At 36.9% G+C, this 19,112-nt stretch overlaps 1 protein-coding gene across 7 annotated transcripts in view; it reads left to right on the top strand.

Moving 5' to 3' along the window:
• The window catches only part of EPC1 (enhancer of polycomb homolog 1), a 51,790-nt gene that overhangs the window by 30,266 nt on the left and 2,412 nt on the right, over positions 1–19,112 (top strand). Inside the window, exons 3-14 of one of the 7 annotated variants that reach the window (XM_082322499.1) lie at positions 110–255; positions 341–547; positions 935–1,083; positions 2,499–2,655; positions 3,983–4,159; positions 4,267–4,356; positions 4,442–4,590; positions 5,855–6,207; positions 11,664–11,747; positions 18,045–18,163; positions 18,245–18,331; positions 18,971–19,112. In XM_082322499.1, the coding sequence (XP_082178625.1) occupies positions 110–255; positions 341–547; positions 935–1,083; positions 2,499–2,655; positions 3,983–4,159; positions 4,267–4,356; positions 4,442–4,590; positions 5,855–6,207; positions 11,664–11,747; positions 18,045–18,163; positions 18,245–18,331; positions 18,971–19,112 (1,860 nt within the window). Of the gene's footprint in view, positions 1–109; positions 256–340; positions 548–934; positions 1,084–2,498; positions 2,656–3,982; positions 4,160–4,266; positions 4,357–4,441; positions 4,591–5,854; positions 6,208–11,663; positions 11,790–18,044; positions 18,164–18,212; positions 18,332–18,970 lie in introns of all 7 variants that reach the window. The other 6 variants (XR_014229278.1, XR_014229280.1, XM_082322500.1 and 3 more) reach the window with 6 other exon arrangements.

Raw genomic sequence — 19,112 nt, 5'->3', positions numbered from 1 at the left:
AACGATTTTGGTTTTGTCTTCAGGAGAATCTGGTGTGTACTCCGACACTGTTAAGAGAACAAAACATTTCTGTAGTAACGCTAACTTTAACTTTCACTGTATCATTTAGCTTTTAGTTTGGATGCTGAGCAGCCGGATTATGACTTGGATTCGGAAGATGAGATCTTTGTGAATAAGTTGAAGAAAAGAATGGACATCTCTCCTTTGCAGTTTGAGGAGATGATAGACAGACTAGAAAAGGGCAGCGGTCAGCAGGTACAGCGGTACTTTGAATAAAGAATTTGAAATGCGCACTCTATATATTGCTATATGAAAGTGACATGCTGGGTTTTACATTTAGCCAGTCAGCCTGCAAGAGGCCAAGCTGTTGCTGAAGGAAGATGATGAATTGATCAGAGAAGTGTATGAGTACTGGATTAAAAAGAGGAAAAACTGTCGAGGTCCCTCTCTTATCCCAGCAGTGAAACAAGAGAAGCGAGATGGTTCCAGCACAAATGATCCTTATGTTGCTTTTAGAAGACGAACAGAAAAGATGCAGACACGAAAAGTAAGTAGATGAATACCTCCCTCTGCTTTCTTTGTCGTGTCCATCGTCCCCCCGTCCCCTCTCAAGTAGCTTACATAAAGAAACAGTTCTGCTGTGTAGCATAAAACAACAAAATCTGAGGTGTTCTTTTGTTTTAATTTGCAAGGGTAAAAACATAAAAGAAACTACTTTAGGACAGCTATTGAATGAAAGTTTATATTTATTATTTTTTCACTAAATGTACTGCTAAACCTGCTTACAGTGTTGGTAAGCTGTAGCTCATTGATAACATACACGTGCTTGTCCTTGGTTTAGCATGTGCTTGGGTTTTTTAATATACATCAATATTTAGAACTTAAATAATTAAAGTAAATGATGTGGGGAAACATATACACTGTGTATCTACAGAATCGAAAAAATGATGAAGCATCTTATGAGAAGATGCTTAAGCTGCGTCGAGATCTGAGTCGTGCGGTAACCATCCTGGAGATGATAAAGAGGAGGGAAAAAAGCAAGAGAGAGTTGCTGCATTTAACACTGGAAATTATGGAAAAGAGGTAATGTTTATTAAAAATTTGCTGCAGAAAGCTTTGGAAAGTACTTTGATTTCTAATTCCCACAAATACTTAAAACAGTGAGAGATTTTTAAAGTAAGTATTTAGATTAGACTCTTTCACATATACAGGATAGCATATTTTCATATATGGCTATGGAGAGCAAAATAAAACGTTAAGACGTTGCTTATTATGGAAAAGTGACCTGTCACGCTAATCTACATTGTTTTATTACATGTGTACATGTATTCAAATGTATGTATATATCCTATATATTATACAGGAAGAGAGATCATAGTTTCAGGTAAATTCATTTGGAAATTTGTGTTAAACTTAAATGCATAGATTAAGGAAATCCCAGCTAATTTTAAGGCCGTTTTCAATCATTACCATTCTTCTTTTTCTTCTTGAAAAATCACTGTTCTCTTCTAGCAAACCTTGATCTAATACCCTCTCGAGGAAAACAAATCAGCATTTCATACAGTATAACATGTTATTCTTTGAGTCATCTCCAACTAGTGCTTCTTTTGCAGTCCTCTTTGTCAGCTGTGCTGAAGTCCAAATGCTATGCTCTGTCAACTGTCACTTTCCCAATCTGAGAATGACATTCGCAGTGTGGCGTTGTTCTTCAGGTTGATACTTAGAATCTGAATAGACTTCTCTACCTTAAACATTCGTGTTGGAAAGCAAATGTTTTGAGTCAGTATTTTAAAGCTCTGAAACTAATTTTTTAGTCTGGGTTCTTATAGAGACAAGTTGAATGTCAGGCTGCCCTCTCTACCAGGGGCACTTTTTTCAAGCACTGACCATTTTCAGTAGAAATAGAGAGGGGAGAAATCTCAAAGATTTTACAGTAGCTTTTTCAAGAAAAGTAAGCTGTTGAATAGAGGAAACACTCTAATGCCCTCCTCAGAATGGAGAACTGCAGTTCAACTCAGTGCTTTCCACAGTGTTGAAATGTTACATGTTTCATGGATCTGCTCCTTGTGAAACTATTCCATAACACAGAAGAGGGAGGATTCATGAATAAGGCACTCTCCCTCACTGTTTAAAACCTTTCAGGTGATAAATGTATATTTTTAAATGGTACCTGTTGCCAAGTGAGGGGGGAGGGAAACCCTCTCCTTTCTTTCTAGTTTCTGCTTCTTTCCTTTACATTATTGTCTTTTGGAGATGTTTTACAGGCTTTACAGGGTAGCTATCCTTTTATTTATTTGTCAGCATTAGTCATCACAATGGAAGTTTCCATGTTATTAGTCCCCTTTGCTGGAACAATACTTTCTATGCTTCTTGCTGTCATCCTGGATGTCCCTTTACCCCAAGTTGCAAGTATTAGTCTGTGTTTCTGTATTGCGCCATTTTTTAACGAGACACATACACTGTAAACATTCCAACAAATAAAATAATTCTGATTTCAGGTACAATTTGGGTGACTACAGTGGAGAGATCGTGTCTGAGGTCATGGCACAACGGCAGCCGATTAAACCTACCTATGCTATTCCCATCATTCCTGTGACTAACAGCAGTCCTTTTAAACACCAAGAAGCTATGGAACTGAAAGAATTTAAAGTTAAAGTGAGTAATGTCAGTAACCGAGTTACCAGTTCATGCTGTTACATATGCAAGATGCAGTGTTCTAGGATGTGAGGAGGGGGGAAGCTGAAACTGGAAATAGACTAGCAAAGCTGCAATTGGAATAAAATGCTTTGTTGCACTGGAATTATGAAGATAACATAGAGGCTACTGGCATTCCTCAAGACAGAAATAAAGGAAGTATAGACGACTACAGACAAAAGGACACATGTGGTTGTATTTTTATTCCGGGGAATATGAGCATTTTCTCTATTACTGTCGATAAAGTTAGGATATCCTGAATAAAACTGTATTTATTACCTAGATATTGGACAAAGGTAGGACTAATGAGGTAAAATCTGTATCTTGTTCTAAAGTCATGTAGTTATTGTAATCTGGAGGGTTGTTTTTTGTTTTGTTTTTTTAAAATATGTTCCACTGATAGTCCCAGCATGCTGTATAACTTTGTCTGGTTTCGTATTTAAGTAAAGTATCAAATTACCTTAGTTGATTTAGAAAGCTGACCAGCACTTTTTCCCTGCAGGCTTTAATTTTGTGTCATACAAAGCATAGCTACAGTGCCAGCAACTGAGCATATTAAATAGGTCAGGTAACACAGGAGAAATGCTGAGGTACAATTTGAATTTTAAACAAAGATGTCTTAGAAGAATGTCCAAAGGCTGTTCTGAATCTGACAAGGTGGCTTGAATCAGTGAATACTTCCATTGATAGTAGAGCATTGTAATTGAGATTGCTGGAGTGTACTTACTTACTAGTGATGTTGGGTCAACGCAGTGTCTTGCAGCTTGAAGGAAATCTGTTTCTTGGAAACGTGGGAGATGCACTTAAACTTGACTTTGCATAGTATGGGGAAATGTGTTTAATTTTTTGATGATTTTCTGAGATTCTAGGTATCTTTGAGAAGTCTGACTTCTATTTTTGCCTTTAAAGCATTGTTTGGTACTTAGTAATTCCCTAACACTGCATAAATGCCTATTAATTTAAAATGCTAGAAAATAAAAAAGGTGCCTCATGGAGATCATTGTATATATTTTGGTCTGCTTCTCTGAAGTAGTACTGTTACCTTAACTGATAGTGTTTTACCTAGCACAGATTGAGCAAACAGTGCTTGATTCCACCTTGTCTGTTAAACGTTTCAGTTACTGGAAACGACATGCAGATATTCATGAAACAACTACATCTTTTGCTATCAAGATGGTGGAGAGATGAGTTCGCTTTTTAGCTTGCTTACACAGGAGTTCTCTAAAACTCCTGGATTAATCTCATTTGCTTGTGTGTGTAATTTTATGCTGCTTTTTTTTTCTTGCAGCAAGATAAACCTGATGTTATTAGACCCAAAAGAAAGTATGAGAAGAAGCCAAAAGTCTTACCTTCGTCTGCTGCTGCTACTCCTCAACAGACAAGTCCTGCTGCGCTGCCAGTCTTTAATGCTAAAGATTTGAATCAGTATGATTTTCCTAGCTCAGATGAAGAACCTCTCTCCCAGGTAGGACCTCTAGGGTTCTGTGCTGCTCTTGGGGAAAGAATAGCAGTAAAACTCATGAATTTACTAATATCTCTCCTCATATACCCCCCCTCATCCGCTCTTTAAAGGTTTTGTCTGGTTCTTCGGAGGCTGAGGAAGAAAATGATCCCGATGGTCCTTTCGCCTTCCGTAGAAAAGCAGGCTGTCAGTACTATGCTGTAAGTAGAATTTCCTTGTGTATCATAAGACAGAGCATCATTGTGGGAAAACATCTTGTGTTTAATTGTTTAAAATTATTTTAAGCCTCATTTAGACCAACCTGGCAACTGGCCATGGAGTAGCCCTAAAGAGGGAAGATTAGGAGATGTGCGTTACAGATACTGCTTAACCACCCTCACTGTACCCCAGAGGTGTATTGGGTTTGCACGAAGACGGGTTGGCCGTGGTGGAAGGTAAGTACTACATAATTGTTGCTGTTTTTAAAAATTAAATTAAAAAAAAATCCGTAAGAAATAAATAGGAAAGTTTTAAAAAAAAAAAAAAAAAAAAAAAAATCAAAAATGGAGACATCAAAGAGATTGACCTTTTTAAATACTTCTATTTGATACAAGTTTCCTTAGTTGGTTAATGTCTTCGTTTTTATTTTGCAGTAGTGGAAGCCGCTTTAATACTGTTTTCTTAAGTGTTTCTAGGGTTTTTTTTATTGCTGGCACTCCCAAGTTCTGAGGTGAAAATACATATATGTTTTCAATTGTGATCGGTGGTTTGTATTTAAATGATTTGCATGGTTGTCTTCAAATAGTAGTATTTACAAACAGCAAAAATCACATTTTTCAGAAAATGTTTTTCTGCGTTTGGACCATAGTTGTAGAGTATTTTGGGAAGAATACTTAGAGGTGACAGTAACTGTTGAATTTCCAACATTGTCAAAAATATCAGAGAATTAAGGACTTGCTTCAGGCATTTTGATTCTAAGCATCTTTACTGAAAACAATTTATAAATTGTTCAGTATGTAAGTGCTATTTCTTAAATATTGTATGATATCTTTAAGAAAATGATACATCGGTATTAAATTTTAATTTAAAAAAAAAGTGTAAGAAGTGATTTGGCTTTCAGATTAATGCTTAGCACCTCTTCACATATTAGCAAGTCAGATTGCTATATCAGCAAAATCAGAATGGGAGCTGAATGTTCTTACTGGGATTTTGCAAGGGGATTTGGAAGTTAATGTGTGACATCCCCACTGCATTGGGTTGCTTATAGGTGTATTCAGTATACATGGGAGTAAGGCTTTTGAACTGAGATTACTTTAGGAGGGCATTTGAATCTCTTTTTAGTTACTTAACCCGTTTTATTTTATTCTCTAGGTTTTTTTTCTTTGCATTGTGGAACTCTATTTTCCAGCCTGATATATATAAATTTTTTTTTAAACGTTGTTGCAGTGTCTTAATATATACATGACTATGTACATCAGCTATTCAAACAGTAAAAGCTAGAATATACATGTGAAGAGAAACCTAAACATACTACTTATTGTAAAATAATACATAGTCATCCATTGTGTCTGTTGGGGGGTGGGGGTGGTTGCTTGTTCTAGAACAGTTTTGTGTAGTTTCGTCTATCCCTTTGTCATCACCAAGCACACATGGCAAACTGGTGACTTTCTTGGTATTTTCTTGCCACTGTGTAATTCTGCATTGTTTTCCTGGTTTTAGGGTGCTACTAGACAGAGCGCATTCGGACTACGATAATGCATTTCATCAGCTGGATTTGGAAACGTTTTCCTCATCACAACACTCCTCAATCAGTCAATTTGCCAATACCTCAGAAACAAATACCTCGGACAAATCTTTCTCGAAAGACCTCAGTCAGATACTAGTCAATATCAAATCGTGTAGATGGCGGCATTTTAGGCCTCGGACACCATCCCTACATGACAGTGACAATGATGAACTCTCCTGTAGGAAATTATACAGGGGTATAAATCGAACAGGCACAGCACAACCCGGGACCCAGACATGCAGTACCTCTATACAAAGTAAAAGTAGCAGTGGTTCAGCACATTTTGGTATGTTTATTTTGAGAAACTTGCTTCTAGAAATTTTAAACTTGGCTCAGAAAATCCAGAATATGATTAGGTCATCCATACTTTACATCATTGGTCTATTTTGATGGTGACAGCCCATCTTCACTTTTATCTCTTTATTTGCTCCGTAGAATGTTTGTTTGTATTTATTGGTAGCAGTAGTGTACTGCATCTCAAATTTATGCAAATGCTACCTTGGTATGTAATTACGGTTTTAGAAATAGGAAGGTTTAGAAACCAGTATTGTGTAGGGTTTAAGTTGACTCTGAAGATCTGGATTTTTAAAATTAAAAATATGTTGATTGAAATGTTGACATAAAAATTATGTTCCAAATTTTTTCTAGTACAAGGTATGGTGGGAAACGTTTAGTTAAAATGTTTGCATTTTAAATCCCAGCATGTTATGAATTCTTATTTGAACTTACATGAAATGAAATGCCATTTCCTGTCCAAAAAATACCCAGCCCACCCCCACTGATGCATCTGCTCATGCTGGGCAAAACTCAGACTAATCACCTCTACATCTTGTCAGCAAGTGGCAGATTACATCTTACAGAACCTGAATTACAGAATTGAGGACCTGACTCTTAAGAAAACTTGATGTGGTGTTAATTGGTTTTTAATTGAAATACCATTGGATAATATCACCCTTTATATTGGTTCTTCACACTGGAAGAGTGGTATTTACGTAGTTAGAATGTAACTTGAAATAACTCTTGAACGTTGATCAGTCAGTACATTTAAATATCATGTTTTTATAGAAAGTGAAGTGACATAGTTTTTTACAAAGAAATAACTTTAAAAGTTCACCACCATTTTGTAAGGAGTCTCTAGAATCATGTTTTCCTTGCCATTTTGAATTATGGCTTTGGAAATAAATTAGAAAACCTGGATAATGCAGGAGTGGGGTGGGGAGAGATAGATATACCTAACAAACTCCCTAAATAGCGGGGTGTTTTGGAGATTTGCTCGAACAAAGTGTGTTACCCTGGTATCAGGTGACTTAAATCCTCCTGTTTTCCAATATATTTTATACCTTTCCTCCCTGCACCACCTGGGTTTTATTTTTCGGAAAATTCTTCCTCCTCACATTTTCAGACTTAGTGGGCAGCTTTGTTCTACTCCTTTATTTCATGCGTCCTCTCCATGCTGTCCTAGAGTAGGTCCTTGCCCACATCCCCCATTCTTTTCTCTTTTATGACTCGTCTTGCTGGAAATGTATTAGGGTTAAAACTGACGGTTCTTTTGCTTTGTAATCTAAGTACGGCTTTTGGTGTTTAAATTCTGCCCCTTCAATGTTTAAAATCTGTAAACCAAGCCGAGAACTGAATAAGAGCATCCTCTGTCTAGTGGCCAGTCTGAACTGTGATAAAATGGTAGCCAGGTTACAAGTGTGAAAACAAAACTAACGTGATGAATAGGTTATAAATACACTATGAAGTGTTAATGGGCAATACATACATCTGAAAATCACGTAGACTTGAAAAATTGGCTGATTGAGTTTAAAGCATATGTCTTTGTGTGTATATAAATAAACACACCCCTGTAGAATCTTTTTTCCTTAAATAGATGATTAAGATATTTATCTACATCATGTAGGAATTAAACACCATTGTTATTTATGGCGATGAATTCTGTACAGGGCTTTAATTGTGTGGTTGTATTTTGAAGCCTGTGGGAAAGTAATACATACGTATAAGTACCTAGCATTACATTCACTTGTGCTTGGAATTCTATGCAGATGGTTTATCATCTGTGTAAAATATTTAAGTTAGTATTCTGAGCTTTTTCCAAATTTAAATGTCGTGGCATTTAGATTCATATTTTTATTAGGGTTTCATACAGGAATGAAATAGTAAAAACATATAACTATATCTGAATTCACAGATACACTTTAAATTAGTTACCACAGTCTTTGGTTAGTCACTTGTAATTAATATAACCAGGTAGATTGTACCAGTATAATTATTTATAATCTTAATTGGGATTCTTGTAGCACTGGAGGTGCATATGAGTTTGTATATATGTGGTCTAATAATGATTGTCTGTTTAGGTATTTGAAAGGAGCATACGGTCTAGTTCATCTTGGTGCCATTCTGTTTTCTAGTGTTCTTTTTTCAGTTTCTTCAAGGATTCTTTAAGATGCATTGTCTACACAAATTACAAGTGTGTTTGTATGTCTCATACATGAGTTTGAATTCTTCAAAGGTGCATGTGAGTTGGGGCCGCAGCTGCTGAGTTACGTCGTCTTACTTTCTGTAGCAAATACTGTAAATAACATCAGGTATCTTAACATCTGTACTAAAGTTTTCCTGATAGTCGCTACTGCAGATTTACAACCCTGTAGAGTGTCCCTGTTCTTTTTTCTTAGCTGTCTTCAAAGCTGGGAGTTTGTTGTGGGCGTGGATTTTTTTTAGGTTTGTTTCTCTTTGCCTTTTAGGTTTTTGAAGTGGTAGTAGGTCTTTTAACCAGAAAACACTCATTAATGCATCTCTGTTTTTAAAAACCCCTTTATCCTTTCGCTGCTACTGTGAGTTGTGGTCAAACCATATTGCTTACCTTTAAGATGAAGCTCATCCTGAGATTCTGTAGTGGCCAGCAGAGGTGGTTGTGTTGCGGTGTTCATTGTGCACCATCACATGATAAGTTTTGTCTGTTTCCATATTAAAGAAGTCTAGAGAAGTCTTGAGTCTTTTCCACCTTGAATGATCCAGACAACATGCTGCTGACATGGAAAACTTGCTGTAGAAAACCTTGCTTTTCAAGTCTGATACATGGGCAGCACAGGCATGAAGTTGAGATGGTATCTCAGGTCTTTTGTTAATCAGAGGACATGTTATAAAAGCTGTGCAGTGACATACCATTCTCTGGCTACAGGAAGCATTGTTTTTCATCCTGAACATCGGGGAGAGGTTTCCCCAAAGAGCCAGGCATTTTATAAACCTTTTGAAGTGCCTTTGACCCTGAACAAATGCAAGTTATTCTGGTCCTGGCTTTCAGAGTGCTCAGCATAAAAGATCTGTGGAAGATGAAGTTGTTGCAATGAGATTTTGTGTGTAAGTGAGAAGGGATGTCTTAAAAAAAAAAATAAAAATAAAAAAAATAAAAAATTATCCCTTACAGGTTACTTGAAAACAGGGCTTATACTGGACTTTTCATGTGCTGAAGGATAGACTTTGGCAGCAGGATCAGGTGGCCAAGAAAAGTAGCATTACTTTTGAAGAGCGTGATTCCTTTTCATCTTACTGAAGAATTTCAAAAAAGCATCCTTTGCCCTCTTGCAAAAAGAGCTGATTCAAGGATCTTCAGGTATATGTTACACAGAACACCACTAAAAAGCAGGCAGGAGTGTAAAAGCCGTAATTCTTGTGGAGTAATAACTTGTTCATCGGGGAAGCTATTCACTCTGAACAAAATGCAACAAAACTACTTCAGAAAAGGAGCCTGTGTTGCTGACAATCTCATCAAGTTTCTGAATCATAATCTTCAGAGATGGAGCTTGTGTCTTAAGTCTGGAGTGTACAGTAGGCATGAATATTCATCTGAAGTATTTGTGTCCCAGGAATTTAGTCTTCCTTGTTAGATTAATTGATTGATCTAGTTCTGCCAGGCAAATGGCAGTCTGAATTGCATCACATTATAGAGAGACTGTGCTTTCTGCTGGAAACTTTCTGTTAAATATGTTACATTCATATTTTTGGACGCTTACATCTAGTAATCAAAAGTTTGAGACATTTAAAACTGCACAGCATGTATAATTCTGTTGCGGCCTTGTGTTTAGGAGGCAGACCCAGAGATACCAGTCACAACTGAAAGATCCGAGCACTGATTCCCAGGCTCCACAGTGGGACCAGGCAACCATCTTGCATTCCGTTCTTTTCTGCTGCCTTTGTCTGGAAGCTGGGTCACTTTGAAAAGAAAGGCTGCAAGCTGTCAAGACTAAAGAGGCTAGCAGTTAAATAGAGTCTACTCACTAAATTTGTAATTCTTTGAGAAAAGCTCAGGTATTCTAGCAGAAGCCTTGCTGAAAATTCTTAGAGTTATGATGTTTGGGATTGTAGACCTTAATGTATATGAAAAATTGCAGGCATCCAGAATATAGTTAAAGAATCCAGAGTAGCTTACCTCACATTTTCTTGTAAACTAGAGATTTAGATGATGTGCTGCAAGTTGTGCATTCCTATTCAGTAACTTTTTCTGTGGGAATTTCATAGAAATAACATTTTTCCCAGTAAACTTGGATGCTTTTTTTATATCTCTTAGTCTGCTTTTTAAAAGCAAGTTTGCACACTTGGGGGTCTATCAGGATGGTGAACTATGCTTCCATTTCCTACATGTGTGTTTAGCATTTCCATCTCCAAATTTGTAATGTTGGTTGATGGATCTATACTATTTTTTTCCGTGTTCTCATTAAGGATACCTGACACCTGTCTTCAGGCATCCCTTTCCTGGAAAGAAGCAGGAGGAGGCTCCTCAGTTCTTTTGGCAGTTCCTCGCACCAGAGTAGAAGGACTTGTCCTCTCTTTTCATTGCTTTCATGCCGTTACTGGCTGTGTTTTGATCTTTCTATTTAACCTTTGTATCTACAATAGTCTCAACACTGCTGTCTGTTTTACTGCTTTCCTTTTTCCAAATGCTTATTTTCACATTGCAGGATAGAATTGGTCATGAAAAATATTGACATCTGTAATGGCCATTTTCAGTTATCATTGGAACTTAACAGTCTTGGCCCATCTGTGGCTGAGATGTTGAGATCCTGTTGAAGAAGCAGTGGCCTTGGGAGTAACAGATATTTATAGCCCACCCTAGGCTTAGTTGAAGGAGGAAATCTTAAAAGGAGAAACCTCTTTAGCCTGGGAAACGTGACTGGGGATGGGGGAAGAGTCAACACTTACTAAAACATCTGAGCATTTCTGGAGACTTGCAGACTTTGTAGTTGTACTAGATTTTCTCATTCGGCTTCAGTCCAGTTGGAGTAATACTTTGCTCCAAAGTGCTGGATCTTGGGGCTTGTGTAAACCGTTACACATTGTCTGCATCCCATGCAAGGACGGTCATGTTTATAACTGCGGAGTAAACTGTGTGTACCCCAACTGGCCTGTGACGTGTCAGTGGAAACTCGTATTAAGAATGATGGGCTGACAAATATAAACGCACAGCAAGCATTTCTAGCTTTCATTCAATGGCTAGTAAAAATCCTCATTAATTATTTTCTGTCTGTTTTTCTTCCACTACCAAGTAGGGAGTGCATATATAGATCTTATATCTAGTTTATAATTTCTAAGCCTAGAGTTCTGATGTTAGGAATTTCACACTTAAGTTCTGTTGGGCTGAAATATAAGGCTGTTGTAGTAATAATCAAGGACATAATGATTCATGTTCTCATAGTGTCTAATAATGCCATGTTTAAGTAAAATCAATCTTGAACTTCTTTTCAGAAAGTGAAACATCTTTGGGCCTGGTGCATCAAATACTAAATCACACTGATGGCTCTAAGTCTCTCCAATCTTCTGAATTCACTGGTGAGAACTTGCTATACAGTAGAAAATCTTTAACCAGGCAATGTAAGCCAGATAACATCTCTCATAAGATAGAGATAAAAATTGTGATGTTCTGGATTACTTAGTATTGTGAATGATGTTTGCTTTGCATGCACTTTGGCATTAGTAACCACTAATTGTTATCTTATACAGCAGGGATGTGATGCTCTCATGTATTTCCCTTAAGAAAGCATTGTAACATGATATGTCATCTTTCCACGCACTTTAACAGTTCTGTAGTTTATGGGATTTCTCAATTGGAAGCTTTAGTTATGTGATCTTTCTTCTGTTACCTGATCGAAATTGCCTTTTTTAATGGCCGTCACCTCAGCTGGAAGGGTCAGGGAATCTAGTACTGTAAATGGATTTTTTTTTTAGAGAGGTTCCTTGAACCCAATATAATCTTAATGCTTCAGTTTTCCTACTGAAATAACAGTTCTGCTCATGAGAACAGATACTTGATGTTATGAAGCAACTGCTTTTTTAAGTTACTCTAATTTAAATATCTAATTCTTTAGATGTTTAACAGGATTGAAGCATTTGCTGAAGGGTTTAATTAAGCTGTTTGAGTCTCTCAGTATTAAACTTTTTTTTAAACTTTATTTAAAACAAAAATGCTTACCTGGATAGGTCATTGTGTTTACTCCACAAAGCTTGCTCAGTTTCCCTGGCAAATCTAGTGAGCATCTTCCATTCAGGAAATCAAAAGGAATCTAATAGAGGGACCAGGAGTTTACATGTGCATTTTCTGCTTTCCAGGATATGCTCCCTGGGTTTTAGGAAACCAGTTCTTGTGGTCAATTTTTTTGTAAATCTGTATTTTCCTGCTTCAGGGAAGCAGAGTAACAACTAGTGAGTCACCTCACAGTAAAAATTGCAGCGGTAGTCAGGAGGGGAGGCTGTGGCTGTTTACCATACAAAGACTGATCTGTTCATACAGATCCCACAGCAAACCCACTCCTCACTGGTTTCGGCCACTTGTGGGAAGGACTTGCATTTTCAGAGAAGCTAAACGTAAGCTACAGCATTGTAAAGCTAGTACATGCTAAATGCTGTGGTAAAACTAGTTAGCACTGTAAAAATAGTTTTATATTGCAGTGTAAAACTGCTGAGAACTATGGGTCTTCGAGAAGTCCATTGACAGCATCACTGTTACTCTGTGCTGCAGAAAACAACACCCGTTGAGTATCAGCATCCCACAGGATTTGGTAGATATGTAAACAGAACCATCCAATTGAAGATATTATTCAATGGCTTAATTTGAGGGAAAAAATTTATATATAATTATCCCAAAGATTACAAACATCTTGCTTATAGTCATGTAAATGATTGTAGGAAAACATATTCATAGTGTAAAGTGTTGTTAAAAAATTGAGTTACTGCACAAGATTTATGGCTGTCGCTAAGGAGATAATAAGCAGTCATTTATCCTGTCAGTCATTCTCAGTAATGTACGATGTTTCTTTCCTTGTGTTCATAACTGCAAACTGCTGAAGCTTTTTCTTCTACCTTCTATTCCTTTTTGCAGTCCATAAGCCAGAAAACATTCCTCTTAGTTGCTGCCAAAGTATAGCACTGATACAGTTGCAGAATAGGTGTGTGCATTGTCCCAATCTGTTAAATGAAGAGGATAACAGCATAACATGCTGTACTGACTTCAAATCCTGAGGGTTGTCTCAACTGAAACGTTACAACTTGATTCGGAATTCTACCCGAAACAATTCAGAAGCATACTGAGTTTTAATTGTTTCAATTCAAAACAGTATGCTGCAAACGAACAAGAAAGAAGCATTCATGTAGCCTAGTCTCTCAGTAAAACTTGAGCTACCCATCTTCTGACAGCTGTTTTGAGATGTGGATAACTCCAGGTGCGGTTGTGCCTTCTAGGTTGTTAATGTTTAAGGTTAGGACAGGAGTTGGGTTAGGTTAACTTCAGGAGTCAGGTGACTTGCATAAATTACTGCAAGTGTCTGGGAAAGTATGTAGAAGTTTTGGGGGAAGGTACAGTTGTTAGCTATGAAAGACAGTTGAGATATTCTGAAATGATAGTATTCTTATTTATAGTGTATTGGCAGTGGTGGCTGAGATATTCCCAGCTCTACCCCTTACTGCATTCTGTGTAGTGAATGAAACTGGATGTTCTGTCACTGTCCAATTCAGTAAATTCTGTAGTGTTAAATAGTCATTATTTTATGAAGGAACCATGACTACTATGGCCCTAGCATGCTATTTAAGAAGTCTATAAATACTGCACTCCTGTTTAGGGCTGCCGAAGCAAGAATCTGTTTTAAAATCTCAATGTGTCGTCTTTAACCATTGAATGTTATGTTTGTCCCTTTTTTTTAAACTTGAAGCTGTTGTTCAGTTGTCTGTTGCTTTACTAATTTTTTTTTAAAGTCTTGAAGGTCTCCAGTAATATCAGGAATATGCAACTTTGTGTAGCTTCGTGTAGCAATACTCTTCTGAGTTACCAGAAACGTGGTTGCTGATTTAAGTGTACAGAAAAGGTCTGGGCTTGCTTCTTGCCTGCTGTTTTTTTCCAGGCAGATGAAGACCACTGTATGACACAAAAGAAAATTACAGTCATTTTTACTATTCCTACATTTACCATTTTTCTCTGACACAGATGAATGATTTTCAGTTGTGCCCTTTTCTCTTCTTTAGAATTAAAATGAGAAGGGGTAATGAAATTCCTGGAAGAAAGTTCTTAAGGGGCACTGTTACTGTTTTCTAGAGAAAGTGATGTTAAGAAGATACTAAGTTTGGCACCTGTGCAATTGAATCTGTGCTAGCTTTGCAGGCAAGAATGTGTGATTTCCCCGCAAAGCCTTCCCCAATTCCAGTCACAGTTGTGTGCCACAGAAAACGGATATGTAAGGTTGAATAGGTGGAAGTACTTTCATGTAAAGTACATAGAAACATTTTTTTGTGCATGGGAATGATAGTTTTCAGAAGCAACATATCACACAATCAACAGGTTTGTTTTTTTTCATTTGAAGTGTAGCATAGACAGTACGCTGATCGCAGGAGGGGAAGAAACCTAGGGACAGTGTTAGTGAGCAAAATACATGGTGGCTTTTAACAGAAGAGGAATAAAGTATGCTATCCTAGTTTGCAGGTCTTCAAAAGAAATAATGATTAATTTTGACTTGGATAGTTCTCCGTAGTAGTAATGTTTTCAGTAAAACCTTCGATGTAGTGCTTCTTTAGCATGGAGAGGGAAGAGCTAGCTTATGTAGTTATGATCTATAACCTCTTCTGGTACGTGAGCATACCTGGATATGCTGTGTAATGGAAAATGAATATCAATCAGATTATTTTAGGAGGCTGTAGCTTGCAGCAGCCCTTTGTGGGCAGAGTTGTGTTTCTAAACTGGATGCAACTGATTAATTCAGAATCTCACAGTAAATCTCGAATAGTGTTGTAAATAGTATTTTGAAATGTCTAGTAGGCTTTTACCTTTAATAAGGGAAGCAGCAAAAATGTTGCTGAATGTTTAACCTAAATTGAAAAACCTGAAATAAATTGTTCTTGAGTATTTTCAGATATGACAAGTAAATAGCCATTTCTGTTGCATTTTCAAGTGTGTGTAAGCGTGTTTGGATATTTAAGCAGAAGTAAGAGAAGCAGTTTGAATATAGATGAGGGTGGTGGCCATAGTGGGCTTCTTCTGTCACTTGTTTGCTTTGACAGCTGTGAAACTGTTTTCATAGTGGTAGGAAACTTACAGCTGTAAGGGTGACAGACTACTTAAAGAAATATACTGAGGCACAGTTTGAAAAATACAGTTCTTCTAAATGTCACTTCCAGAAAGAAGAGGGAGAACTTGGACTGTCCTAAATAATGGCTGTCCTATTGAGACAGCTTCTCTCAATACACTTTACTGTTTTTCCAAAAGAAAACAGTATTTTGGAGTTGGTTAAACCAACATAGGTAACTGTGCTTACTACAGCTCTATTTTATAGCTAATATCTGAAATATACTTAAGGCTTGAAAACTGAAACTATTAATAAATTTTACTTACTCAAATGGACAAAAGTGAGATGGTTATGACAGTGGAAATCTTAATCTTAATTTGGTCAAAGATGGTGGTGTTATATCCTTTTTTTGTCCATTTTCCTCTTTGTCAGACTGCAAGTTGTCTTTATTTACATCACTTATGCAACCTATTCCTAAGCAATATATTTACAGTGTCATACTGTAGAATAAAATACCGTACTAATACGTGGAACCTTCAATATCACTGGCACTATGTTGGCTAAACCACACTGATTCTGAATTTTAGGGTTTTTTAAAAACATTCAATTAATAAGTCACTAGTAACTGATCAATATAAATGAAATATCTATCAGTACCAGAACAGTACATCCATTTTTCTCCCTCTGCTACTCAGCTTTCTATGTGCTAATCTTTGTGTGCTAAAGCTTTCTTGCTCTAACTTCTGTGTTTGGTGACAGTTTAAAAAAAAAATCTAAAGGGCTTTTAGTTTATATAAAGTAGAATTAAAATTTAAACAGCCAACTCCTGAATATTTGGTCTATGAATTCTAGTTTGCTTTTTTTTTAGTAAGGGCATTTATGAATAGTGTTACTACTAAGCTGTTCCCCTAGGAATAACTTTAAAACATTGAAGAAATGAAACTAGTTGAAGTGAGACTTAACTGTAAGAGTATCGGGAAGTAATTTGTCACATACAGCAATATAAATAAGTGCTACACCCCTACTTGCTGAAGAATGTTACTTAAAAAAAAAATTACTACCTTGCATGTAACAGCTGAATATAAGTTTATAACTTCAAGTGCTCAGATAGCAAAGTGCTGGTAATAATTTAGTGCTATTTCCAGTACATAATAGAAGGATTTGGAACAATGTTTTACAAAAAAAACCCAAACAAACAAACAAACAAAAAACACCAAAAAACCAAACCACAAATACACGGAAAAATGCATGCTCAGCAGTGTTTGCTCTGTTTGTTTCCAACTACTAATTCTTATTTTGGTTAGCCATTTGTACTGACTTGTTATTCAAGTTTATACATAAGGTACAATTGCTCTTCAGAATCCTGTTGTATTCAGAAGCAGGAGATGATTATAGTTTTGATAGAAACAGATTTTCTTCAAGGAAGCAAGCCTGAAGGAGTAGATTAACAAAAAAAAAAAAAGGTAAAAAATTGCAATTTGTGAACAGAATTCAAGTGTGGTGGTGATTTCTTACCAAACAGTAGTGAACTTTCCCAAAAGTGTGACTTTGTCACTGCATTCTAGAAGTATGAATACTATTTACAGCACTTACTTGGGAGCATCTGTACAATCCCAAGATAAAATCGAAGCAAAAATGTGAAAGGTGTATCCTAGACTGAATGTGCAACGGGGTTCACATTCTAGCCTTGATTCAGTTTTAAAATTAAAACTGCGGCTTCCTTTCATTTTGGAAATGTAAATAAAAAAAAAAAAAATCCTAACATTTTACAAAGTTGATCAGTGAACTAATGACTCCCCACCCCTGCACCATTGGGCACCCCCTTGTGAATCTGTATGAATAACGCTGGGTTTTATCATTTTATACTTGTGGGTTAGCTGGATAAAATTCTGGTTGACTTGTGATGAACTGACTACTGGGTCACCTTTCACAGACCTTTAGAGAGAAGAATGTAGTTCCGTCAAATTCTGTATTGATGGCGTTGCTTGTACACGTGTGATTAAAACCAGCGAAAACACTGTATTATGATAGCCTGCACAGGTGTAAGCATGCCCAGTTTAATGTTTTCAACTAAACTTAAACATAAATCTTAACTGTAGGTACTTGCTACCTTCAAAATGCTATCTGTGAGGGCTGGAAGCATGCAGTTCCCAAGTTCTGCATGTAAACCTACTTTACTAATAATGCAGATACTGTAGTTTCACAAAGTGAAAAAAGTGATGCCATTTCTACCTGTAATTTCTTTTTAATCACTTATTAGAGAGTTTTTGGTGGTTTTGATTGTGTTTTGGTTCCCTCCTCCCCCTCCCTTTTTGGTATTTTGAGCTAAATGCAGCAGAGCAATTAAAGCCTATATACTAAAAAGCAGCTTAAAAAGGAAAGGCTTAATTTGAACAAAAGATTTCTAGGAGGGTGATAGCCTTTTTGCTATAAAGGTGCATTAAGGCTCTTAGGAACTTGCTGTGGTGTGGTGTTTTTTGTTTTGTTTTGGGTTTTTTTTAGGATTATAAAATAGATGTGTTTATATACACAACACCTACATATTTTGATATAGTATTTTCTCGTTTTATATTTTGTTCAGCATTTACAGCCGAACAATACCAGCAACATCAACAGCAACTGGCACTAATGCAGAAACAGCAGCTTGCACAAATTCATCAACAGCAAGCAAATAGTAATTCCTCTGCCAACACATCACAGGTGAGGGATTTGTCTGTGCTATGATTTATCCCTCATTGTTTCCCACCAGGGTTCATCTCTAATTGTCAACTGTTGCCATAGAACCTTGAAACTAACCAACAGGAAAGTGGCTTTCGCCTGAATCTACATCATAGCCATTCTGTAAAGTGTTTAGAAGGGACACTGCAGGTGAGTGTGGCAGGCATTGCCTCTGCTCCCTCTTAACAAAAAAACAGATGGGTCAGTCAATTAATGAAATTTTCAAAGCCTTAGAAATATGAATTGCAGAGATCTCCAGCCATGTCATTATCCTCTTGATAGTGGGGGATTTCTAGAGCAGGATTTTTAGTTGATAACTACAGCTAACTCCTAAATATGTCCTCCATACAGCTGTGGAATTGTCTGATATTCATAAATGTGTAGTGTTTACAGTGGTGATGGACACACAAAAAGGTTCAGAAGTTGCTAGCAATCTGAACCTCTGAGTCTCAGAATTGGGTTTGGAATTTCATGAAAACAAGTTGACCTGTGAAACAATGTTGTTCCATAGAACTTTGGAAATAAGTGTCTTTGTATTTTAAATAGTTGTGGGGATTTTCTTCTCCATTGTTACAATGGAGTTAAAAGTGCATGAAAAAAAATCACAGTTCCGATTTTAACTAGTTGTACCAGATGCTGACAGTTTGGTCTGAGAGAATGACTGGGCCACAGTTCTGATTTACATGTATTGATTTTTGTTTTACTAGTTTGTGTGTAGCTTTAGAATGGGGAGAGTACTGACTTCGGGAAGCCTCAATCACATATATTTGCTACCATTGTTCTTTTTAGGGTTTTGTTTCCAAGACACTGGATTCTGTTAGTGCTCAATTTGCTGCTTCAGCTTTGGTTACATCAGAACAACTGATGGGATTCAAAATGAAGGATGATGTGGTGCTTGGAATTGGGGTGAATGGCATTCTTCAAGCCTCAG

Source organism: Platalea leucorodia (genome assembly GCF_965183815.1).
Source record: "Platalea leucorodia genome assembly, chromosome: 1".
Taxonomy (NCBI): domain Eukaryota; kingdom Metazoa; phylum Chordata; class Aves; order Pelecaniformes; family Threskiornithidae; genus Platalea; species Platalea leucorodia.
Note: the sequence above shows the minus strand (reverse complement) of the source record. Positions and strands in the feature narration are given on the sequence as shown.